Consider the following 24,595-nt stretch of genomic DNA (forward strand, 5'->3'; position numbering starts at 1 on the left):
TCACATCCTAGCAGGCAGAAATCAGAGAGCCAGGTTGATATTTGCACCTGAAATGTAGGGTAAAAATGTTGTGTCACCCTCCAGGGGCTGAATTATTGAAAGGCAGTGATTTATGGATACCTGGCATCCGAGCTGCTCCCTTCACCTCACAGCTGGGGTGAACGTGGCCTCATCTGACTGAGCCAGGCTCAAGGTGAGCTGGGGATGCTCCCTCCTCCACAGATTTCACAACTGCTGGACCAAGCCCAGGTCCTGGCAGGCAGCAGGCAGAGGGTTTTGTCTGAATGGCTGGGAATTTTGGGAGGAAAATGGTTGAATGTGAACAGTAAATTATCTTTTCCTGCCTCTGTGCAGAAGACGCTGTCCTGTGCTTTGCTGGGGAGCTCAGCCCTGGCTGAACCCCAGGAGGTGATTAGGGATCAGATCCTGAAGGATCAAAGGGAGCTGTGAGAGGAGAGGGTGGTTCTGATTTTTGGTGGTTTTCAAGTCCTTTTCCAGCCTCACCCTGAGTCCAGGTGCGCCTTCCCTCCCTCCACCCACCCTGAGCCACCCCTCACCCACAGAGGGAGGGTGTGGGAGCGTTCCCATCTCTCCCCCATCTCCCTGAGCACCCCAAACTCCTGCCAGCCTGCTTTCCTCAGGGTTTGGAAAAGAAATTTGCCAACTTCACACCTGCCAGGTTTAATTGATTGCCCGTGGAGGGGAGGGAGGGAGGAGGGAGAGGAGGAGGGAGTCCGTTCTTATGGCTCTGCTCACCAGGGGAAATTCCTCCCTTCCCCGAGGAATAAATGCCTCCTTTCCACCATTCCCCGAGGAATAAATCCCTAAATTCCTCCATCCCCCGAGGAATAAATGCTTCATTTCCAGCCTCACCCCACTGCTGCAGCTCCCAGTCCTCCCAGTGTCACCAGAACAATGCACAGAGGCTTTTTGCTGGCACACAGATCTGTCCACCCAGGGAGCTGATCCCACCCCAAAATGCTCATCCTGAGGTCCATAATTCCCCCAGTGTGCCCAGTCCAGCTGCTGCCAGCTGTGCTCTGAATGCTGCAGCTGTCTGGGCTTATCAATGGAATGGGAATGGGCTGGGAATGCCAAGCTGGAGTAAACACTGCCCAGAAAAATGGCATGGGGGGGCTTTGCAACGGGCAGGAATTGTAATTAAACAGAAATTAGTTATTTAAATGGTCACTTCCTGGGGTTTCGTTGGCGTCCGATTAACTGAACTTTTAATTTGCATAAGCAATAAATGTTTAATTATGTTATTAATATATTTGAGTTGAGGAGCTTATGGGGTTTTATAATTGGCATTTAACTAGATAGTTCCAGCATATTAACTGATGTTTTATAGCTCCATGTGAGCTTCTCCAATTATAACTGACCTAAAAATCTGCTTGGAGGACCTGCCTTGAAAGTGTTACCTGAGCAACAGAATGGGGGGAGGTGAAGGGGAGGGTGTTGGAGCCCGTCCCCAAAAGGAGGGATGTGCACAGGCAGCTTGTTGGAATTCAGGACACCCCTCTGGCTGTCCTGGACCCTGCCAGGGGGCTCAGGGACCCTGGCACAGAGCCCCAGACCCCTGTGCCTTTGATTGTGACCCATGGAAAAAATTACCAACCATAGATGAAGATCTGCAAGCCAGGAAAGTTTGAGTAGAATGACAGGGAATTTATCACAGGGTGAAAAATCGAGTTTTGGGGTTTTTAGAATGGGGGTTCAGGGGGCAAGATGGAGGGAACTGAGTGTGTCCAGCCTTTCTCCTTCTTCTTCTTCTTGGCCTCCATCTTCTGCTGGGATGGTGGCACTTTGGGATTGGTTTAGAGTAGAAGCTCAGTGTCTAACACAGGTGATGGGTATTGGGAATTAATTGTAAACATTGTACACATAGTTTTGAGTATAAAAAGATAACACTTCCCTGAGGGTGTCAGTGTGCCTCTGTCTGTCCTGCTGAATGGACCTGGGCAGGACAGAAGAAAGAATTTTATAGCTAAGAAACAATAAACAACCTTGAGACTGAGAAATGAAGAGCTCTGACTCCTTCTTTGACCGCTGGGCTGGGAAAAGAGACTTTGGAACACATCTCAGGGTCCCTGCGAGCAACTGGAGTCCTGAGAGCAGCTCTGCACCTCCCCAGAGGCTCTGAGAGCCCCGGGCCATCCCTGGAGTGTCCCTTCCTCCAGGCCCTGAGTCACAGAGGGGTCACCTCCCCTCTCCTGGCTGGCAGAGGGAGATTTGGAGATGGGGAGGGCTTGTCCTGGGCTAGGGGGTGACCTTGTGACAGCCCAGCTCTGGCAGCTTCTGTGTTCAACTCCCAAATCCTGCCAGTCATTCTAAATCTATTTTCCATCCCGTCTCTACACTTGCTTTGATGACATGACTGGTTTAGTAGGCAAAAAAATGACATTGTGTTGGACTGACAAGGCCCATTTCCCGTGACCCTCACAGACTGGCATTGATTATATTCCTCCCTTTTAATTCTTTATTACCTGGAGCCTGTGTTTGCTTTTCCTGTGGTGCCAGGAAACCACCCTGTAGGATTCGAGGCATTCTCTGTGCCCTCCTCCCTTCTGCTGGAATTTAACCTTTCTCAAATTTAACTATTTCAACAAACAGTAAAAAACCAACAGCAGTGAGTTTGGAATCTCCTCAGCTGAGTCTTTCAACCTCTCTGTTTGCTCATAATAAGTGGAATATCCAAGGAGATGCTGTCCAGGAAGCTCCTCAGCTCTGCCATCCTCAAACACAGGGAAATTCTTTTGTCATCTCAGAAGCCACCAACAAAAGTGTGCCAGTCCCCAGAGAGAGATCATGAGCAGCTTTTCAAATCTTGTGCCTTTTCTGGGTCATTCCAGCCCTCTTGACCACATCCACCTGCTGGAGTGCCTGTGGAACAGTGCAGGGGTTTTGTTTGGTCCTGTTGTACCCCCAGGGTAAGCCTGGGTTTTGTACCCATGGCCTGTCCTTCAGCTTCTCTGTGCTGCTCACTGGTTGCTCCCTTTCCTGCTTTTCCCTTTGCTCCCTTTCCTGCTTTTCCCTTTGCTCCTTTTCCTGCTTTTCCATTTGCTCCTTTTCCTGCTTTTCCCTTTGCTCCCTTTCCTGCTTTTCCCTTTGCTCCCTTTCCTGCTTTTCCATTTGCTCCTTTTCCTGCTTTTCCATTTGCTCCCTTTCCTGCTTTTCCACTTGCTCCCTTTCCTGCTTTTCCCTTTGCTCCTTTTCCTGCTTTTCCATTTGCTCCCTTTCCTGCTTTTCCATTTGCTCCCTTTCCTGCTTTTCCATTTGCTCCCTTTCCTGCTTTTCCCTTTGCTCCCTTTCCTGCTTTTCCATTTGTTCCATGCTGCAGAACTGGGAGCTCCCTGTGTCCAAGCTGAGAAACTCCCAGCTGAATGAGGCTGCATGGCTAATTATTGGTGCTTTATTTTATCATTTATTGGTGCTTTTATCATGTCAGAGGTTAGGTGAGGTGGGAAGGTGTGTGAGAAGACTTTCAGTGCCGTTAACAGGAGGGAGAGATCAGGGAAAGGGTCAGGAAGGTGAAGCCTGAGTTGTTTTCTGCACCAGGTCCCTCTCCTGGAGCAGGATTGGGTGGGGACAGCTGGGGACAGCAGGACAGGGATGGTGACAAGGCCTGGAAGGTGTGTGAGGGGCAGGAGGGGAGGCAGCAGCCCCAGAGCCACAGGAGCATCCAGCAGCTCCATCCTCACACATCTGGCAGCTCCCTCCCTGCTCCAGGAGGATGGAAAATCACTTTTGGTCTGGGTTGCTGCAGCTCTCAGGGATTTGGGGACAGGAGAGGAGGAAGGGGGTGTGAGGAGCAGCCTGGAGCCCTCCCTGCTGCCGCAGCTGCCCGGGGACAGGAGAGGACTGGTGTCACAGACACCTTCTCTGAAAAACCCTTTCCTTGGGATTTTTGCTCCTGAGAAGCTGAGAGGCCTCAAGAACAAAATGCAAACAATGGTTATCTGCTGCTGTGGAATGCAACAGGTGCATCTGGGATTGGGCTCATGTGGTTGTTTCTGATTAATGGCCAATCACAGCCTAGCTGGCTCGGACTCTGTCTGAGCCACAAACCTTTGTTATCATTCCTTCTTTTTCTATTCTTAGCCGGCCTTCTGATGAAATCCTTTCTTCTATTCTTTTAGTATAGTTTTAATGTAATATATATCATAAAATAATAAATCAAGCCTTGTGAAACATGGAGTCAGATCCTCGTCTCCACTGTCACAGACCGTCCCCCTTTCCCTGCACTCCTGGCCAGGTGACAGGGGAGCAGAGCAGCTCCTCCTCTCCCTGAGCTCCATCCTGGCTCCCTGAGCAGGGATGCAAAGGGGAGGGGAGCTCATCCTTTGGAGACATCCAGGACACAGCTGTAAACACCCCCAGGGCAGCGGGAGACAAACACGGCCCGGGGCACACGGCCAGGCAGAGTGAGACGCTCCCAGGAGTGCTGCTGGGGATCGTTGAGCAAATTAACTCTATTAACACAAATGATGAGAGTCTGAGCTGCAGTTCCTGTGCCTTCTATCTGACAGAATTCATCTGGTGGCTGCTTGTAATAGCGTGACCTTAATGGACTCATCAAGGGAGCAGGGCTGTATCTCTGGCTGAGCATGGGCTTGGGAGCACGCTGTGCTCTGGGCAGGCTGCTGAGAGCAGGACAGGAGCATCCTGGAGTAATGGGCTGCAGGATCCAGCCCCTCCATCCCTCCAGGAGAGGCAATTTCAAGTGTCATCACCTCCTCGAAACTGTGCAGCAGAAGAAATAAATTACTAAAGGGATTTGATTGTTCATTACTCTGCCAAGCTGCAAGGAAATGAAGCAGAACTAAAATTAAGGGCTGCGAGGCAGAGGAAATGCCAGAGAACATTTCCCTTCTTCTCCAGGGCTCATCTTCTTCCCCAAAACAGGCTGGGGTGCTCCCCATCCTGCAAATCCTGCTCCTGGGAGGCAGGGGGGTCTGTGGGGGTGGTAGGGACAGAGGACAGGTGAGTTTGGGGTGGATTAGTGGCAGCAAAGTCGTGTTTGCCCCCTCTTTGATGGAGGGGCACAGAGAGGAAAAACCAGCCCAGGATGAGAAATCTGTGGTGGAGCTTCCACCAGAATTCTGCAGAATCCTCAGCACAAAGAAAAACCAGCCCAGGATGAGAAATCTGTGGTGGAGCTTCCACCAGAATTCTGCAGAATCCTCAGCACAAAGAAAAACCAGCCCAGGATGAGAAATCTGTGGTGGAGTTCCCAGCAGAGCCCTGCAGAATCCTCAGCACAGAGAAGAAAAACCAGCCCAGGATGGGGAATCTGTGGTGGAGCTTCCACCAAAATTCTGCAGAATCCTCAGCACAGAGAAGGAAAACCAGCCCAGGATGAGAAATCTGTGGTGGAGTTCCCAGCAGAGCTCAGCAGAATCCTCATCCCTGCTGGGTCCCAGGGGTTAACAGCCTGCTCCCACTGCTGCATCCAAACCCCATCCTTGTCAGTGGCCACTGGCAGCATGGAAGGGGAGGTCACCAAGGGCTAGGGCCACATTCCAGACATGTTTTTGCGGCCAGCAGCTCTTTAACCAGATGTCATTTAAGCAAGGATGGTGCTTCCTGCAGGGGAGGGGAGCAGAGGGACAAACTGGTCATTACTGGAGGGAGCCTTGCATGGCAAAGCCATTCCCTGCTGGAATGTGTGTGAAATCCCAGCCAAAGCCGAGCACATCCCGGGGCCCACTTCAAAGCAGGCACCCCAGGGAGAGCTGGATCCACACATTGCACGTCCAGGCTCTCCCAAAACCTCATCAGAGGCTGGAGAGAGGCTTGAAAAGCCTCAAAGTGCCAGTTGGGCTGGCAGAAATGACAGAGGGAAGGAAAGTGGTCAGGGATCTTCAGGGGATGCTGTGATCAGTACCCAGACAGGGGGGTGGCTGTGCTGGGGATGAGCTGAGCACCCAGGGGACACCCAGATTTCTGTCCTTCAGTGGAGGGAAATTAGAGGGGGACAGAGGGATTCCCACTTGTGGGAGGGAGGAAAAGGGCAATGCATGGGGGTCAGGGCATTTGTTTGTCTAACCAGCCTTGGGGACGCTGGGTTTGCCCCCATCACAGACACAGCAAAAGCAGGACACTGCCAGCACCCTCTGCAGGGCCCAGCAGCGCCGTGTGGGAGGTGAGCAGCACATTCTGGGGCCCAGCCTGTGCAGAGGGGGATTTCCAGGCACACGAGGCATTGTCAGGATCGCAGCCATGCCTTGGCACTCGCCTGTGTGGTGGCTGATTGTGTAAGGGAGAGTTACATCAACAAACAGCCCGATGGGAGAGGCTGTGATGGCTCTGAAAATTCCATCTGACTTATATCAGGGCACGGAGGCAGAAGAGCAGCTCTGCCTTGATTTTGGTGTTTAACCTTTAGCTGGCTGTGCTGCAAAATGTGGAATAGGTCAAGATTATCTCGAGTCAGGATGTTCCCTGCTGTCAGATCTTCGTGGGCTTTCAAACCTAATCAGGAAGAAAGGAGACCTAATCAGGGGAGCAGGCAGCATCCCCCAGCCAAGGACATCCTGCAACTAACAGATTTTAAGGATGGGGTAAATGAAGATGTTGCCTATCAGTGGAACAGACAGCTGATAGCATCCCTTACTCCAGGACCTCCTGGAACCAACAGGCCTCAAGGATGTGTTAAATCAAGGTGCTGATGGATGTCTGTGTGGCAAAACATTCAAGGTCCATGCTTATCCTGTAGCTGAGCTTCATTATAATAGTGAAAATCACATCACAAAGGTCCTGCCCAGGAGAAAAATCTTGCCCTGAGCATTTGTAGAGGTTTGCTGGGGTTACATAACTGGCATGGGAATTACTAGCACGGTGCTTTTGTCTCCTCCTGCTCAGAAAACCCTGCCAAACACTTTTCCTAACCAAACCACTCCTGTTCCCCAAGCTGAGGTGCAGCTGCCCCTGTTCCCCTGCCTGGATGAGCAGCCCTTGGTGACAGAGCTGGGTCTGGATCCTTCCAGGGGTTAAATGATGTTGCAAGCCAGGAATTGCTGTGGAACGTGGGTTTGTGTTTGCACAGGGCAGGATTTCACCGTGACCAGCGGCCAGGTCACCTCCACCTGCAGTGAGGGAAGGGTCTGAGCTGGAGCAGGGTCTGAGGGGCCCAGGTGGGAGCAGAGTGAGCTGCTGTGCTCCACTTCTCCTCTCCCCTTCAAACCAGGGTCAAAGCAAGGTTTGGATGCAGGGATTGAAGGGCTGAAGGCACTTCAGCCTCACACGCCCATGGTCCAGTGCTGCTGTGCAGCTTTCCCAGCAGTGTCTGCCCTCCTGAATCCCTTTCATCCTCTGGGGGCCTGGCTGTCCCTGGAAGGGATTCACTGAACACACACAGCCCCCAGAGAAACCCTGCCCACCCTCCTCCCTCAGCCTTCAGATCCCTCCAAAACCCCCAGTGCTTTGCAAGCCCTGCTGTTTATGCTCCCCTCTGCCCCATCAGCTCCTGGGAGCAGCTTTCCATTAACCCTTTGCAAACAAAAGGCATCACAACAAGGCTGGGAACCAGCTTGTGCCTGGGGGTGTGTGTTCTACTGGAGCGTGTCTCAAATTAGCCAATCCTGCTCCTGCCTTCAGAACCAAGCCAGGGAAGTATTTGTTCTGCCAAGCTTTTCAACTCGGTTTAATTTAGCTCTGTGAACTTGTCTCAGGCTCCCTGGAATGTGTCAGGTGGGGTGTATTATAAATATGCATCATCTGAGCTCATTGTCTTGCTCAAAGGACCAGCAGGCAGAAAGAGTCCAGCAAATGTCTCCTTCCACCAGGTCACGGTGACAATCCAGGCTGGGGACAGACTTGGTGTGGGCTGGCACTGGCTGGGCACAGGGTGCTGTGCTGTGAATGAGCAGGGCTGCATGGAGCACTGGGGTTGCATTAAATCCAGCAAGGTTAGCTGCTGCAGGAGCTTCAAAAGAGAACGATCCCAATCCCTTCCCAAGGCACAGCTGAGCCCCTTGGCCAGCCAGCCATGACACAGAGGGGGATTTGCTCACTGTGGGGAGGTGATAAATGGAAAGGGAACCCTGCTTTAGAGGGTTATGGGTGCAGGATGGGAGCAGAGGGTTTGGCAGAGGTGTTCTGTGTTGTTGTTGTGGTTTGCTGGGAAGGAAAGAGGGATCAGGTTGGATTTAGCAGGGGGCAGGCAGGAGAAGGGTGTGCAGCACTCTTGGAACAAACCAGCTGCACTCAGAGCTGCTGTAAACCAGCCCTGAGAGTGGCCCAGCTTCCAGATTCACCTGGGGGATGCAGCTCAGTGCCTCAGCAACGAGAGGGGGCTCAGGCTCTCCTTAAGGTGGCTGAATTCAGGGCAGACGTGGAGGGACACTCATCCATGGCTGAGGGGACACAAATCCATGGCTGGGGGGACACAAATCCATGGCTAGAATGGGACAGACATCCATGGATAGAATGGGACACTCATCCATGGCTGAGGGGACACAAATCCATGGCTAGGGGGACACAAATCCATGGCTAGAATGGGACAGACATCCATGGCACATGGGACACACATCCATGGGTATAATGGGACAGACATCCATGGCTAATGGGACACAAATCCATGGCTAGAATGGGACACACATCCATGGCTAAAGGGACACACATCCATGGGTAGCAGGAGGGACACACATCCATGGCTAGAATGGGGCAGACATCCATGGATAGAATGGGACACATATCCATAGCTGGAGGGACACACATCCATGGCTAACAGGACACACATCCATGGCTAGTGGCATCCCTCCTCCCCTGGGAGCAGCTGGCAGGTTGGAATGTGGCTGAACTGGGCTCTGGGGCTGGGGAATTGGCCATCAGCACCCCAGGACTGGGGAATTGGCCAGCAGCACCCCAGGACGGGGTCCCTGGCCTGGCTGTGCACAGATCTCCTCTGCTGCTGGCTCCCCTCAGGAAGGCGCGCACGCGGCCCCGGTGACGGGAATGACGCTCCACGGAGAGATAACCATTCCCTCCCTTCCCTGTGCCTGCCTCCCTCTCCAGAAGAGCCGTGGGAGAACAAAGTCATGAACAAAACAGCTCTGAGAGAGACTGGGGGTGGGACGCCCTTCTTTTCTCCTTAATTGTAATACTGTGAATTAATTCAGCTTCCAGAAGGAACAGGGAGTTTCCCAGCAGCCCTCAGACATCCAGATAAGGCTGAGCTGTTTGTTGAGCCCCTCTGGTACCTGCCTCACTGCCAACTGCTTCACACAAACTTTGTTTTCTCCTTTTTTTTTTTTTAATTTCGTTCTTTTTTTTGGAGAGTTTTAAATTGTTCAAGCGTGACAGAGCACGGGGGTTTGCATTCTTAATTGGCAAAGCCTTTTCCCACTCCTGTCTGGAGGCCCCTGAGCTGTCCTGCCAATTTATTCTGATCCTGATTCACAAGCCTTGCAAACATCTTCCCAGGGCTGCCCAAAAGCCCTGTCAGTGGAACTGAATCCTCATCTGGCACTTCTGGGCATCTCCTGAGGCTCTTCTGGTGCTCTCCTCATGACCTGAAGCATCCCCTTTTTGCAGCCACCCTCCCCTCCAGAAAAGCCCTGGTGGTGGCCTCCAAACTGCACCAACCACAACTCTTCCCCAGGGGGAAATAAACAGTGGATAGAATGAAAAAATAGGTTTAAAAGAAAAAAAAAAAAAAAAAAAAAAAAAAAAAAAAAGTAAGAGGGAAGAACAAGCATAAAGGAAGGTTTCTCCCTAATTCTCATTTTCCTCCATCCTGGGCACTTTCCTGCTCTCTCAGGACCTTCTTCTCTCATTTATCTTCCTCACCTCCTGGGGTTTCCTCTTCTTGCCAGCAATTAGTGCTGTCACCTCTGCCATCTCCCTGCCTGGACCCCTGCAAAGCTGTGGCCAGCCCTTTGGAGTGGCTCAGACTGTCCCCAGCAAGGAGAGCTGCGCTTGGAGGGGCAGGGTTTGTTGTCACATGGCTGTGCCGTGCCTTGGTGCTTGTCCCTGCAAGGCCACACAGCCCTGGGATGGGCCCTGACCCCGGGATGTTCACACAGAGAGCCTGGGAAGGAGAGGGATCCTCATAAAAACCCAAATATCTGCAATTCTCCTTGTGCTCCTTCATTCTTTCACTCCCCCTTGCTGCCCTGTATTCACCTCTCCCTCTCCTGCTGCATTTCCCCCACCTCTAAATCTTCTCAGCCCCTTCCTGCTATCACCCAGCCTCACCTGAGTGCCTGGAGATCCATTTTATTTATTTATTTCCTTTCCCTCTTTCTCCTTCCACCCTTTCTTCCCTCCCCACTCTCCTGATTTACGGCAGCAGCAGGCGGCTGATGTTCCCTGCTCCTTCTCTGCTCGGTCCCTGCCATCCCCAGAGCCATCAGGGGCCAATTCATCACGGGAATGCCCCAGCTAAAGTGACTGGGACATTCTTTACAGCCACAATCCCGAATGCTGGCCCGGAGGGGGCTCCTTGGTGAGATGTCAGCTGTGAGAGAGCTGTCTGGAGGCACAAATATTATTTACAAGGTGTTGTGGCTCATGGAGGAGGGAAGAGAGGAAAAGTGGCTGCCAACCATGGGGTCTGATGGCTCCAGCATCCTGCCACCAAAGAAACACAGCTTGGGGCTCACATTAAGGAGCAGGGCAAGGCAGGGGCAGGGTGGGATGCTGGCCCATGGAGTGTCAAAGTGTGGCAGGAAGAAACACCAGGATTTTGTGGGAAAGGGAATGGGGCATCGGTAGTAGAGCAATTCCCAGGGTGAATTCCCCAGTGCGGGGCTGGGAGCTCAAGTGCTTGGTGCAATTTGGGATGGAGCAGAGCAGGGGGGGCTCCCAGGGAAGGGTTTGCACAGCTCAGTTCACTCCTGGATGACAGCAGCAAACCTGAGAGCTGGGGAAGGCTGGCTGGGAGCGGAGACCTGGGAATGCTCTCTTGGAAATGATCCAGCACAGCCCTTTTGAGACTGCACCTGGCACGGGGGGTTCAGGATGAGCAAGTGCTGGATCCGTGGAGGTGAAGTGGGAGTAAAGAGCAGGATTTTCACCCTCAAAAGTCCTGGATTCGTCATCCTGTGTGGTTTGGGGATGAGTGCAGATGTTTTATAGCCACATACATTTTGTTTTACTGCTTTGCACATGGAAAGTGGGCCTAATTCCAAGGCCTTGGGGATGGGTAGTTTAGGGGAGATTCTGGTACCCAAAGCCAAAATTGTTGCAGAATAAGATCCATTAGCCCAATCTGGTCTCTCAGAGCAGCCAGTAGCCAGGGCATTAAGAAAAGTACAAAAATTAGATGTGACAGACAAGTCCTACAAAGCCCCTTGTTCCCTCATCCCTGTCTTGCTCCCCTCCCCTGAATATCTTTTCCTCCTCCTCCTCCTTCTTCCTCCATCCCAATTATCTCCTCCTTTCATCACTGCCTGAGTTGTAAGTACAAAGTACCAATTAGCTAGTTTTCAAGTTTAATTAGGTTGGAAGGTAGAGCAAATTAAATCCTTTTATCGCAGGTTTCAAAGCGCTTTCCCATCGGGATGGGTTTCCTTTGGATGAGGCCCATGTTTGTCACCAGGTCACCAAGCAGGGGATGAAATGCAAGATTGGGTCCATCTCCCTCCTGCCCCTAAATCCTGCACTCAGGGCCTCTTTTTTAGGAATGATTTGGGGTGCACAAACCTCTGCTCCACCTCGATCTATTGAGCATTGCTCCTTAGCTCGTTTTAAGAACATTCCAGCAGCACCAGGAATTCAGTGAGGAAGCTGGGACAAAGCCCAGCAGAAGGCTTTCAAAATACTTCAACAGTATCGAGCAGCAGGTCCACATGAATGCTTGGAAGCACCTTTATTCCCTAAACCCTTCTTCCTTTGAGGCCTGAACAAAGGCAGGGAAGCGGATCCAGGAATAAACACCTGAAGATGAAACTGCAGAGCAGAGTGAGGAAGTGTTTAACTCTTGGAGACACAATTGTAGCCACATTTTCTGCTCCTCTTGAGCTCTGAGCAGTGCATTTCAATAGGATCTGGCTCCCTCCATGGAGCTGCTGGATGGGGACACTCGGGGAAACTTTGGGATTCATCCTCACCTTTGCTCCTGGAATTCCTGGTGGTGTCAGCGCCATCCCAGCTGCAGTTTTGGTGTTCTAACCCTGTCCCCTGCCACATTTTCTGTTCCTCTTGAGCTCTGAGCAGCTCATTTCAATAGGATCTGGCTCCCTCCATGGAGCTGCTGGATGGGGACACTCAGGGAAGCTTTGGGATTCATCCTCACCTTTGCTCTCTGGTGTGCTAGGGAATTCCTGGTGGTGTCAGTGCCACTCCAGCTGCATTTCTGCTGTTCTAACTCTGTCCCCTGCCACATTTTCTGCTCCTCTTGATCTCTGGGCAGCTCGTTTCAATAGGATCTGGCTCCCTCCATGGAGCTGCTGGATGGGGACACTCGGGGAAGCTTTGGGATTCATCCTCACATTTGCTCCTGGAATCCCTGGTGGTGCCAGCGCCACCCCAGCCGCATTTCTGCTGTTGTAACCCTGTCCCCTGTGCTTCCCTGTGTGTTGCAGACAAGCCACTACCTCAGAGTGCCCCCGGAGGCATCATCGGGATCGTGGGAGGCGTCATCGCCGCCGTCTTCATCATCGGCGTGGCCGTCACCGTCATCATCGTCTACAGGCGGCAGCAGAAGAGCCGCTCTGACACTGACAACGACCTGTGAGTAGCACAAGCACTGCCCAGCCGGGCTGCAGCTGCTGTGGGCAGGGGGACAGCTCCTCTGGACCTTCCTCTGCCTGCACAATGGGAAAATTTAGTGGGGAAATGTTTTCCTGCTGTTTCTGTCTCGTTCCTCTGATCGCCTTCCCTTCCTCGGGGCCTCCTGGTGCTTCCCACGCTGCTCTCTCCTGTTGCTGAGCTGTTGGCACAAGGCTGAAGTGGGAGCTGGAGCATGGGGATGCTCCACCAGGTGTTGGGATTGCTGTGGCACAGCCTTGGGGCAGAGGCTCGGTGCCACTGTCCCCTTCCATGGGTAGAGGAGGATCCTATTCCTCCTTTCCCAATGGCTTCAGGCTCCTGAATGAGACTGAATTCCATCCTGCCACCAGAGAGGGGTTTCTGATAGACCCTGAGCACCTCTGAACGCATCCCAAAGAGTCTGGGAAGGTTTCACATCCACCAGCACTGCAGTTTGGGACCTGTGGGTGACATAAACTCTGCCAACAGCAGGGACAGAGGCCACCCCAGGGGCTCCTCTTTGGAGCTGGGCTTTGCCCTGCCCAGCCCAGGGCAGCAGAGATCCCAGGCAGGGAATGGAGTGGTGTGGAGGTCACTTTGTGCAGCAGGAACCTCTCCAGGGGCATTCAGCCTGGGCTCTGCTGAACAGCTCCATCCTGCCTCCAGCTCCTCATCCCCTGCCTCCCTCCCTCCTTCCCTCCCCACCTCGCAGGGGAGGCACGGAAAGCCCAGCACCCAGAGGTTGCTTTTATGCTCCCCCAGCCCCCACCTCATTGTTGTTCCACCTTGGGCACATTTTGTGCTCCATTTAATCCCATTTGAGAGAGGGCACTGGAAGATAGCAGGAGAGGCAGGGGAGAGGAGCGGGGGAAGCGGCAGGAGAGGCAGAGAGGAGCACAAACAACAAAAACCAGCACCACAAGGTGAAATTGCATCAACAGCAGCGGGCCTGTGATCGAGATGCATTCTGACAATCCACTTCCCACAATGGCCCTCCACCAGGCTCAGGGAAGAGCCACTTTAGCTGAGAATAGAAACACAACCGTGCCCAGCTCTGCCGAGGTGCTGCCTCTATTGTGGAGGCTGATCCCGAAGGTAATAGCATTTCTTTTGAGCAGAGCCACGGAGTCAATGTTTTACAGAGCCCCGGGGACCTGCTCTGCCCTCCCTGCCACCAGCACATTCCAGTCCCACGCTGGGATCCAAGGGAAGGCGCCCATCTCCATCAGATCTGGTGGAGCCTGCACGGAGAGGAGGGAGGGGGGCAGCCGGCTAATTAGTGGATCAGAGTTTTAATAAGTTTTGTAAAAGGATTAGACACATCTGTGCATGTGAACAGAATGTGCAGAGACAGTCTCCAGGCTGGGATTATCGTGGCTGCCAATCCCTGTGCTCTGGGGTAGGAGCTGATCCTCCTTGGCGAGGGTCAGGGATAAATGTCCCTGCCTGGCAGAGCGGGTCCATGAGGAGGGCTCAAACTCCTCCTGGGAGCTGGGGCAGGGCTGCAAACAGGGCTGTTCATTGCACACAGGAGCCATTCCCAGAAAAATGCCAGGCTGGGGCTGGAATTACCTTGGTATCACTTTCTGGTACCTCAGAGCCATGACACAAACACCTCCCAGGGGAGGGTTTGCTGTGCTGGTGTCCACAGGGGTTCTTGGGTTGGGGAAGAGACCAGGATCTGACTCCATGTTTCAGAAGGCTGATTTATTAGTTTATCATATATATTACATTAAGACTATACTAAAAGAATAGAAGAAAAGGTTTCATCAGAAGGCTGGCTAAGAATAGAAAAAGAAAGAATGATAACAAAGGCTTGTGGCTCAGACAGAGTCCGAGCCAGCTGGGCTGTGATTGGCCATTAATCAGAAACAACCACATGAGCCCAATCCCAGATGCACCTGTTGCATTCCACAGCAGCAGATAACCATTGTTTGCATTTTGTTCCTGAGGCCTCTCAGCTTCCCAGGAGGAAAAAAATCCTGAAGAAAAGGACTTTTCATAAAAGATGTCTGTGACAATTACCTTGTTATCACTTTCTGGTACCTCACAGCCATGATACAAACTCCTCCCAAGGGATGGTTTGCAGCCATTCCCAAGCAGGTGTCCCAGCTGCACCCTCAGGATCTGCACTCTGACACTGGGATTTGCCTGGAATAAGGACAGAATGCCAGGAGGGAGTTTATTTTCCATTAACAATTCTAATTGGGGTGAGGCAAAGGGCACGGGGGAGTTCCTGAGGATAATCTATGTGATTGTATTGGCAGTTTGGTGACAAACACAATCAAATCCTTGGGCACATCAAAGCAGCAGAACCTTTTCTCCTGCCTTCTACTCAGCAGCCTCTTCTTTCCCTGCAGGATTGACCTCCCTCCATCCCACAAACCTGCCCCTCCACCAAAGAGGAAACAGGACATGAAAAGCCACCTGACTCCAGAGGACATCCAGGTAAAAACCTGCAAATTCCTGCCTCTGGCGCACAAAGCTGATCCCAAGCAGGGTCCACAGGGCCTGGATTTTGGGAAATGGGGGTTGCAAGAGCAAAGACGTTCCTGGATTGAGTTTGAGGGGCAGAAAGTGAGGATTTTTCAAGGCCAGGTTGGATGGGGCTCTGAGAAACTTGGTCTAGTGGGAGCTTTGAACTAAATTATCTTTAAGGTCCCTTCCAACCCAAACTGTTCTATGACTCCATGATTCTATGACTCTGTGACTCGTCCCCCAGAATTCCCAGAGTCTAGCATTAATGAAAAGCTGTAATTTGGATTCTGCTCTGCCCCTTTGGTGGATATTGAAGTCTGAAGGAGTCGATGTTTGTTTGTGGTGCCACCTGAAGCAGAGCTTGCCCCAGGTTGTGCCACAGGATAATTATCCCTTCTCTTCTCATCCCTCTTCTCTCCCCAACTCCAGGTTGTTCACTTGGACAACATGAAACACGAGGAGGAGATCCAGAAGTTCCCTCTGCAGACTCCCTACTATGACATGGCAGCCCCCGAGCCCTCTCCCTACAGTGACAAGCTGGTAAGGAGCACAGGGTGACAGTGGCACTGCCTGGCACCTCAGCCCAGCCTCACCTGGCACCCAGGACCCTAAAACAGCAAGATCCACAGCCTGGCATTACCCCATCCTGGAGGAAAGCAGCCTCCACGCTGACCTCAGCTCTGATTCAGCTGTCTGTAGGTCCCACAGCTGTTCCTTTATGGGTAAAATGCCCTGCCCACCCCAAATTCTGTACCTGCAGCCCACCTACCCCACCCTGGGCACCCCTCAGCTCCTGCAGGGTGCCCCTGTTGGGGTTTGCAGCTGAGGGAAGCAGCAGTGAGAGCTTCACAAAGCAATTATCTGCAGGGCAGAGTGTGCCAGCGTTTGACTCTCACTTGACAACAACAAGTTATTTAAACCCTTTTTCTTTTTTTTTTTTTTTTTCTTTTTTTTTTTTCTTTTTTTTCTGGAGTGTGGATTTGTTCAGCCTCAGATGGGGAGATGTTAATGTGCGGCAGCAGCAGCAGGGAGAGATTAAGGGTCAGGAGGAGATGCTGGCAGTCACATGGGAAAGGCTGATTTGCAAGGAGTGAGGCAATGTTAGATGTGAAGGAGTAGGGAACGGGAAACAGGCGAGGTTAGAGTGAGTTTTTGATGAGAAAACAGAAAACCATCCCACTCCCAGGCCTTGCACAGCATCCTTTCCCTCCCTCACCCCATGGCATGGGGATGCTCTGATTTTTTATCCATAGCAGAGCAGATATCCCAATGTAAATCCTTCAGGTCTGTCCCAAACTCCTCCTCATGAGGAGCTCAGAGCACTGCACACCCAGCCCGGTGCTTCAGCAGAGTGAACTCCTGCCTGGAGAAAGGGGCAGAGATATCAGCCCAGACTGGAGTGATTTTTCATGAACACCACCAATTACAGCCCAGTTCATCCTGGTGTGACCCTGGCATGTGCAGACAATGGAAGGACAGGGCTCAGTGACCTTTAGCTGGCACAGCGCCAAGGGCGCTGGAAATCAAAAGCCACAGTTCTGTGCTGATCCTGTTTACTTCACCCCTAAAGGAAAACTTCCCCAGTCCTGGGGCTGCTCCCCAGCTCTTTCTGCTCCTTGCTGAGCTTTAGATGAAACACAGGACGCTGGAGCGAGACCACAGCTCGAAAAGCATCTGAAAGCTAAATTTCAGGCAAGCAGGAGGATGGAGGAGCTCATTTCGGGAAATAACGAGCAGTCAGTTAATTAAGTGGCAGAGTTAGTGATGTGAGATGGGGCCTGATGGGTTGCTGCTCCGTAACCATGGCAACAGAGTTTGCAGCTCTCAATCCTGGCCGGAGAAGATGCATTTCCGTGTCCCACGCCTGGCACCGGCTGCTCCTCGCCCGTGGAGCTCTCCCTTCACTTGGCCCACCAAGAACAGGCTCTGCAGCACGGATGGGGCGTCTGGGGGGACTCCAGCTCTTGGCACGGGGCTGGCACAGCTGTGGCAGAGCCCTGTCCCTGGCCAGCGTGCCTGGCAGCCCCTGGCAGTGCCACCAGGCTCGCCCAGCACGTACCTGCGCCGTGCTCTGGCTCCCTGCCCCAGCAGCAGGATGCAGCCTGCTCCCATCCCTTGCTAAACGGCTGCATCCTTCGGGCAGGCAGCTGGCTGGTGGAGTTTGGGGCTGGCAAGGGACACAAGGGTGTCCTTGGCTGCCAAGGAGTGCTGATTTTGCTGGATTCTGCCCAGATCTCACAGGCAGGACGCGCTGCCTCAGCCAGGCCGGGGCTGGGTTGTGCCGTCCGGCCACGCTTTGCAAAGGAACAAGCTTTGCCTTCCTCCCTGCAGGGGAAAAAAGTGACTTGCATCACTTTTTTCACCCTTAAAGCACTGCAGAAGCCTCCTTTTCGTGTCACAGTGGGGTTCTGAGGAGTGGGAAGCCCCAGGGAACAGCAGTGGTTACCAAAACCACCATGGGATGGAGCAAGACCTGCCCAATCCTTCACCTGAGGGCTGGCTCAGCTGGAGGATGAGGAGGGAAGCACATCCCTGGTCCCTGCCAGGCTCACTTTGGCACAGCCCTGCTCCCACCTGCTCCAAATGCAGATGCAGTGGCTGCTCTGTGGTTCTGGGATCCCTGAGAGGCAAAGGCACGGCAGAAAGGCAGGATATTCTTGTTCTGCCTGTACCTCATCTGCAGATTTGGCTTGGGAGGGGAGTGAAGACGATGAGAGTGGAAGGGAGCAGATTCTGCAGGAAAATGGGGCGGGTGCATTCAGCTTTGAATGAATTGTGCAGAACCTCGTAATTTGGGATAAACCAGATTTATCACGAGGCCGCACGAAAGGCACTGCCCGGGGTGGGCGATTTCACAGCGCTAGAACGGGAGTCAGGGAGTGATTAGAGATGGCAAAGAGTGAGGGAGGGGAGAATGGGAGAAGTGCCAGCAGAAAATAAAAGAGGCAGGTGGAGGAGGAACCTCCAGGAGGGTGTGCAGGGCCGTGCGTGTGGACGTGTGCTGGCAGGGGACCAGGACACAGGGAGAGGCTGGGGCATGTCTGCAGGCTCAGGATACCTGCAGGAGGGAGCAGAGCTGGGAGAGAATCTCTGTTTTTAGGGTTCCAGGCTGTGGGGAAGCCAACAGAGAGCTGACAGCCCCAAAATGCCCAAGGACAGCAGCGTGGACACCTGAGGCTGCAGGGGTGGGTGTAGGGGTGTGGGGGCTGCCTGCAGCGCTTTTCTCTGAGCACTTTTGGGGTGACAGTGAGGATATCAGTGGGGCTCAGGTGTTTCAGGCGTGTGGGTGAAGGCAGGTGTGCTCTGCCAGTGCTTTTGTGCCAGGTGGATGCTCCGTGCGCGCGTGAGAGGCAGCAGGAGCCCGAGAGGGGTGGAGGCAGAGCCAGTGCAGGAGCAGAGCTGTGATTAGTGTCCGTGTCAGCAGGGCCCATTTGCACAGGTAGAAGGGGAAGTTTCATTGCTGCAGACAGCCAAATAATTTCTCTGGGTTTGCAGGGCAATTACCGGGGTGCCGATGGTGATGATTTACACCCAGCGCTTGCGTGAGGCAGTGCTGGGCCTTGTATACAAGGCACATTATTGATATTGTAATAAATTCTGCTCCAAACAGGCAGAAAAGAGCAGGAGGGAACCCAGGAGCGGGAGAAAGGAAGGGAAACCCATGGGGAAAACACCTCCTGCGGGAAGGAAGCAGAGAGGAGTGAGGCAAAGTAGGCAGGATAGGAACGAGGAGGTAAAACTTAGCCTGGATTCCTCCAGGAGTAGGGGAGGTGCTGAGACACAAAATCCAGGGGGAAAGAGCTCTGCAAGGCCTAGATTTGTGTCTGAGACTGGAGTTGGCATTGCTAATTTTCCTAAATGTCCAAACTCCGGGTCCAGACACGAAGCAGAGGCTCCACAGGATGTGCAGCTTTCGTGCCAGCAACTCGCCGCTGCCATCTGGCCACCAAGGGCAGGACAGAGGTGACCTCCAGCCCTCTGCTCCTGCAGCCCCCAGCTTTGCTGAGCACTGGAAATGCTGGAAGTGCTGCTGCAGCCCCGTTCCCCTTCATTCCCCTCGTCCCTGTGGCTGAGGGGCAGAGCAGGGAGCCAAGCCCTGGCGCAGGCCAGCGCAGCAGGCAGAGATAATCATGGAGTGAACGACCCCTTCCAGCAACAGGCACTCAACCAGCTCATAACAGGGCTATAAACTCCTAAAAATGGCCCAGCCACAGCTGCTAGGTGGCTGAGGACACTTCCAAACAGAGAGGAGAGGAACACTTTCAAATTAAACACCTTTTGCACCACTGCCATGCGGTGCGGCCATTTTGGAAATGGGAGAGAGAGACTGGGAAGCTGTTTTGTTTGGAAGAGGCTCCTCTCTCCTCTCAGAGAGGCTCAGCAGATGCCTGGCTAATGCTGGCACTGAAACCAGCCCCAAAAGGGAGGATTAAAGAAACTCCATGGGGCAAGAAGCCAGGATCCCCCCTCACACCATGGCTGCTGGCCCCAAGGCTCCTCCTGGTGATCCTTTTCCCCCCTGGGCCACAAGCTCTGGGCTATCCTGCCTTCCAGGCTTCTCCCATTATTATTATCTGCATGAAAGATGCCTGGATAGGAATGATGAGACAAATTGGATAATATTCCATTCATGCAGTCCTTGCTGATAAGCCTGCTTAGTGAAGGAATGCCCATAAATATTTCCATGCCAAAGGAGGATGCTTTTAGCATCTCTTAGACCGTGTTAGGATGACAAACTCGTGCTGCAGAGGTAATCTGCAGTGCCAAGCTGTGCAGCCAAGCCTTGTGTTAACTGTGCTCTTCAGCACTCCACATTTCCCACATTGGGGCAGAGCAACACTGACATTCCCCTGTGGCCATGCCTTTAGAGTCTTGGCTTTAAAGCCATTCCCTCTGGGTATCTCCTTCCCAAAACCTCAAATTTCAAACCAAGGATTTTCACTCACGTTCCCCAAACCTGAGTTTGCAGCGAATCCCAAACTCTGGGGTAGAAACAGCTCAGGTGCATTGCAAGGTTTGAACTCACTGACCCAGCCCCAGCTAAGGAAAATGCTGGTGCCAGGGGGGTTCAGTGGAAGATCAGAGCAGTGAGATGGTGCTGGGAGCAGCCCCAGGGAAAGGGGCAGTGGCTGGGAGTGCTGCCAGCCAGCGCTGGGTCACTCAGCTCTGCCTTTGGGGGAGCAGCACCTTTGTGACTTTTGCTTTGATTTGGGATTTTACCTGACTGATTATTCATTACCTCCCTACCTCCTTCTTTTTAACTGTTTTTTCTTACTCCCCCCCTGTTTTCTTACTCCTCCCCTCCCTCCTCACCCTTTTTCTTCTTTCTTCCCCCTTCACCCCCTCCGTGTCCTGTCTCACCCCTCACCATCTGCATGGCCCCTCTGCCCCCCACTCCTCCCTCGTGTCCCCCCACTGCCTTGCTGCTCTCTTCTCTCCAGAACCCTGGCAACAAGGACTGTGATGTCCAGTATGCAGAGCTGGACACGTCGGCTCTGGCTGTGTCACCCAGCCCTCGGAGCTCCATCCATGCAGGAGGAGACCTAGTCGAGTATGCAACCATCCAGCCCAACCTTCGCTAGCGCATGTCACTCTAGGCCCTTTCCCCTCAGATTCTGGCCTCCAGGTACTCACCACAACACTCTGCCTCCCTCACTGCACCCCTCAAAGTGCCCCCTCCCTGCATTCCTCCCTCCCTCTGGAGCGCTCTGTCTGTCTGTCCCTCCCTGCCTGCTCTCCTGCTCTCTTTCTGTCTCTCTTTTTCTTTTTTTTTTTGGGGGGTGCTGCCCAGAATGCCTTTGCCTTGCCTTGCCTCTCTGCATGCTCTTTTTGCTGTGTTTCCCCTTTGCTTCCTGCAGCCAGGCATGTGGGACAGGGGGAGAGGGTTCATGGCTTGGTTTGGCCCCCCTGCTCCAGGTGGGTTTGAAGTTCCTGCTCTGGTTGAGGGAATTTCTGAGGAATCAGAAAGTCAGAGATGCTAAGAGGGCTCTTCCCTTCCTTGTTCCCAGGACAAGGGAATGATGGAAAGGAAAATTTTAAAAAGGAAAGGCTTGTGTGCATGTGGAAGTAACTCTAGAGAAGATGGAGCATATGTGCATGTGTGAAAGAACAAGGTGGGAGAGGATGTGACAGAATATGGGAGCACCTAAAGGTTCCCCCAGCTGAAAGACTCCGTGGATAGGAGACAGGCAGAGAGGGACTGTGCATGTGACAGTGACAGGGCTGGGTGGCTGAGGCTGCTGCAGGTGGCAAGTTTGGATGCCTGGGAGAGAGGGAGAGATTCTTTTCCTTGGTGTTCTCCTTCTCAAAGCCAGGCACAGGCTGAGCCCTGCTCTCCGGACTTTTTCAAGCCTCACCAAAGTCTTTCAAGCTCAGGTCCTGTGGCAGGGAGTGATTTGGACTCAGTTGCTTGTTCTGGACCCTCTCCAGTAACCCTCTGAATGAAGATTATTTTAGTGGAAAAAACATTAAAACTGGGGTGACTTCAGCTCTTCCCATGTCCCTTTGCCCCATAATCACAGCTTTTTCTCGGTTATTAAAGCCACCAGGTCCCTGAAAGGGAGAGATCTCTCCTTTCCCACCTTTGCTGGATGATTCCAAGAGTTTTTGGCCAAGGAAATGCCACTGGTGCCCCTGTCCTTGGCTCCAACTCTCCCTCACTCCTGAGGTTGTGGAGACTCCAGGCTCTGCTTTGCTCCTTCCCCTTTGTTTTGCTGCCTTTCCAGCATCAGGAAGGATCTGTGGGTCTAAAGGAAGGGAAGGGAGAGGAGAAAAGGCAGCCAGCAAATGGAGAGGTGCTTTGGAGGTCCTTGAATCCCTCCTGGTCAGCCCAGGTCGATCAGAGGAGGCTCAAGAGAAGCGGCAGCTTGGGGCCAGAAAGGGATGGCTTGGAGAAGATAAAGGCCATTGGATCATAGGGAAGGGAAGGAAGACAACCAGGAGGAAAATGGCATTTTTAAAAAGCCCCACTGAACAATCCTGTGTAGTGTCCCCCTGAGCTGAGGAGCTCCGTGGTGAGGGTGCAGCACCCACTGCTGGGTGCGAGCTGCGCAGGGGCTGCTCCAGTTTGCCCTGTCCCTGTTCTCCCTGGTGTTCCCATGCTGGAAGCAGCCCTGTAGCTCCCCTGGTGTAGCAAAAGCCCTCCTAGGTGAGTGTCTGCAGCAGCCTGGGCCGGAGCAGATCCATAACCTCTCTCTCTTGTGGTGTCTCACCCACTCCTGCTCCCAGAATGAGGATCAAGGTCTTCGTAGACGTAACGAGCGAGAGTGGACAGTAAGTTCTGGATGGGTTTGGTTTTTCCCTTCCCTCTGTTTCCCTGTGGGGATCTGTTTGTCACTGTGCTCCCAGGCACCCCCAGCCTCTCTGGGATGAGAATTCCAGCCCTGAGGAAGGGGTGGTGGAAACCGGCCCCTCTCCCTCGTGTCTTCACCTCCCGTTCCCAACAGATTCCTGGGCTGCTCCCACTGCTCCAAACAAGGCAAGAGCTCCCTAATCCATCCTGGGAGGTCTCGCCTCGTCCTCCCCAGGGTGGGGAATTTTATTGTCAGCAAAAGGACAGTAATCCTCCAAATCCAAATTTGGAAATCCTCCCAGTCTCTCTGAAGTAAAAATAAAGCCAGTCATATGGTGCTTTGAAGGTGTAATCTCCCTGCTAAGACACACCACAGATCAGGGCAATTTAATTTTTTTTTATGCTTTTTTGATTATTTCCTCCCCCTTCACCTCCCCACACTCCAGCTCTCCATTTTCTTGGGAATTTCTTGTCCCTGTTGCAGCAGGAATAGCTGGAAGCCATCAGACTTGGAATCAAGAACACAACAAATCAGTGACCAGGGTTCAAATTCCCGTTTCCAAGTTGCAGGAGAAATTGCAAAATTTCCAAATTGCAGGAGAACTTGCAAAGAGGTGGCTCCTTATTAGCTTCCCATTTTTAAATAAGGATATCAGCCCTGCCTTGACTCCAGAAGGGTGGAGAGGAGGATTTGGGAGAGAAACAGCCAGGAGGGAAATGTTTGGGATGATTGGTGGTGTGAGGTGCTGTAGGATCACGGACCAGGTAGGTACCAGAGGCAGCAGGGGAAGAGAAAAGCATGCTGTGAGAAGGAATGCAATGTTCTGAGCAAGTTTTCTGCATAATTAATACTTGCATGTGTCTGAATGCATCCCTCACCACAGGTCCTTGCTCTGTATTTTGGGAATTTCAGCTCAATCTTTTTATTTCCTGAACCCAGGGGTGAGTCCCTCTGTCCCACTTGTCCTCAGTTCTGTCCTCACAGGAGCCCAAGCTCCGGTTCCTGCTCATCCCTGACACATCAATGCTCATTCTTGACTCAGGACAGGGATTATCCAAGAGCTCCCTTGCAGATAAAGCACCAAGCAGAGCAGGAACCTTCCTAGATATCCCTAAAATCATGGCCATACTTGGAAGTGGAAAAATTCCCCGAATACCCCGAGCAGGGAGTTCAGACCCAGGAGAGGAGAGGATGTGAGGCTCTCAGCACCAAGAGGAAATATTTATTTTTTTTGTATCCCAGTGTATTTTCTGTCCCCCAACAGCCTCAGCCTCTGCCCTGGCTGGCCCACAGTGTGACAGCAGCTTTGTGACGCTGTCACTCAACAGAGCTGCTCCTTCCTGGCCATCAGCCTGTGCTGCAGCCCAAAATTCCAAACCAACAGATGAGGGGGGGTCAGGGTAGTGGCAGCCCAAAATTTCAGGAGTTTTGAGCAGCAGGGGCTTTTCCCCAGCCAGGAAAGCACAGGTGAACCCATTCCATAAGTGCAAAATTGTGCTTGGCCAAGCAGAGGAAACCATTTGCTGTCCAACTCTCATCTGTAAAATCTTCAGATTTCCCAAAAACCATAGCAGAGAAACCCTCGGGTCACTGAGAAGGAGTTTTCCACTTTCAGACCAGTAGGAACTCATTATTCCAAGATGATTAAAAGTACAGGACATGGTCAGCTGCCTCACACCTCCTGCTACCCAAAGAGATGTTCTGCAAACAGAAGAAAAGATGGAATTGGGTGTGGAGGGATGGAGAAGGGTTGAGTTAAAGTCATGGCAGAAATGAAAGCTCCCTAATTCAATCAAATAAAGCCTGTTTAAAGGTAATCTGCCAGGCTGTCTGAAATGGATAGATTGCTGACATCCCCTTTAATCAAGCCCTTGGAAATAAAACTGAGAAGGGAGGATGTAACCCAGATAATGAAGAATTGCATGGAGTCATGCTGGAGACAAAGGCAAGTGGGAGAAGTCAGGTGGGGGAAGGTGGTAGAATCGTGTGCCAGTTCAATTTAATTAGTTCATTATCCCTAATTTAATTTCAAACTTCGTTAAAGATAAATTAGATTGGGGAAAAGTCACAGTGGGACTGGGGAAGGAAGTCAAAGGGCACCGGCGGCGAGATGTGCTCGAAAACACCAG

The 24,595-nt window shown here is 52.5% G+C and overlaps 1 protein-coding gene across 2 annotated transcripts in view; it reads left to right on the forward strand.

The window, feature by feature from the left end:
* NECTIN1 (nectin cell adhesion molecule 1) overlaps positions 1 to 24,595 on the forward strand; it is a 101,158-nt gene that overhangs the window by 70,422 nt on the left and 6,141 nt on the right. Inside the window, exons 6-9 of one of the 2 annotated variants that reach the window (XM_071449411.1) lie at positions 12,531 to 12,678; positions 15,057 to 15,144; positions 15,604 to 15,714; positions 20,616 to 20,800. In XM_071449411.1, coding sequence (XP_071305512.1) covers positions 12,531 to 12,678; positions 15,057 to 15,144; positions 15,604 to 15,714; positions 20,616 to 20,756 — 488 coding nt within the window. In that variant the 3' untranslated portion in view covers positions 20,757 to 20,800. The remainder of the gene's footprint in view (positions 1 to 12,530; positions 12,679 to 15,056; positions 15,145 to 15,603; positions 15,715 to 20,615; positions 20,801 to 24,595) is intronic. The other variant, XM_071449409.1, reaches the window with a different exon arrangement.

Source organism: Agelaius tricolor, unplaced genomic scaffold, assembly GCF_023055355.1.
Source record: "Agelaius tricolor isolate 1412-34295 unplaced genomic scaffold, bAgeTri1.0.p SCAF_29, whole genome shotgun sequence".
NCBI classification, from domain to species: domain Eukaryota; kingdom Metazoa; phylum Chordata; class Aves; order Passeriformes; family Icteridae; genus Agelaius; species Agelaius tricolor.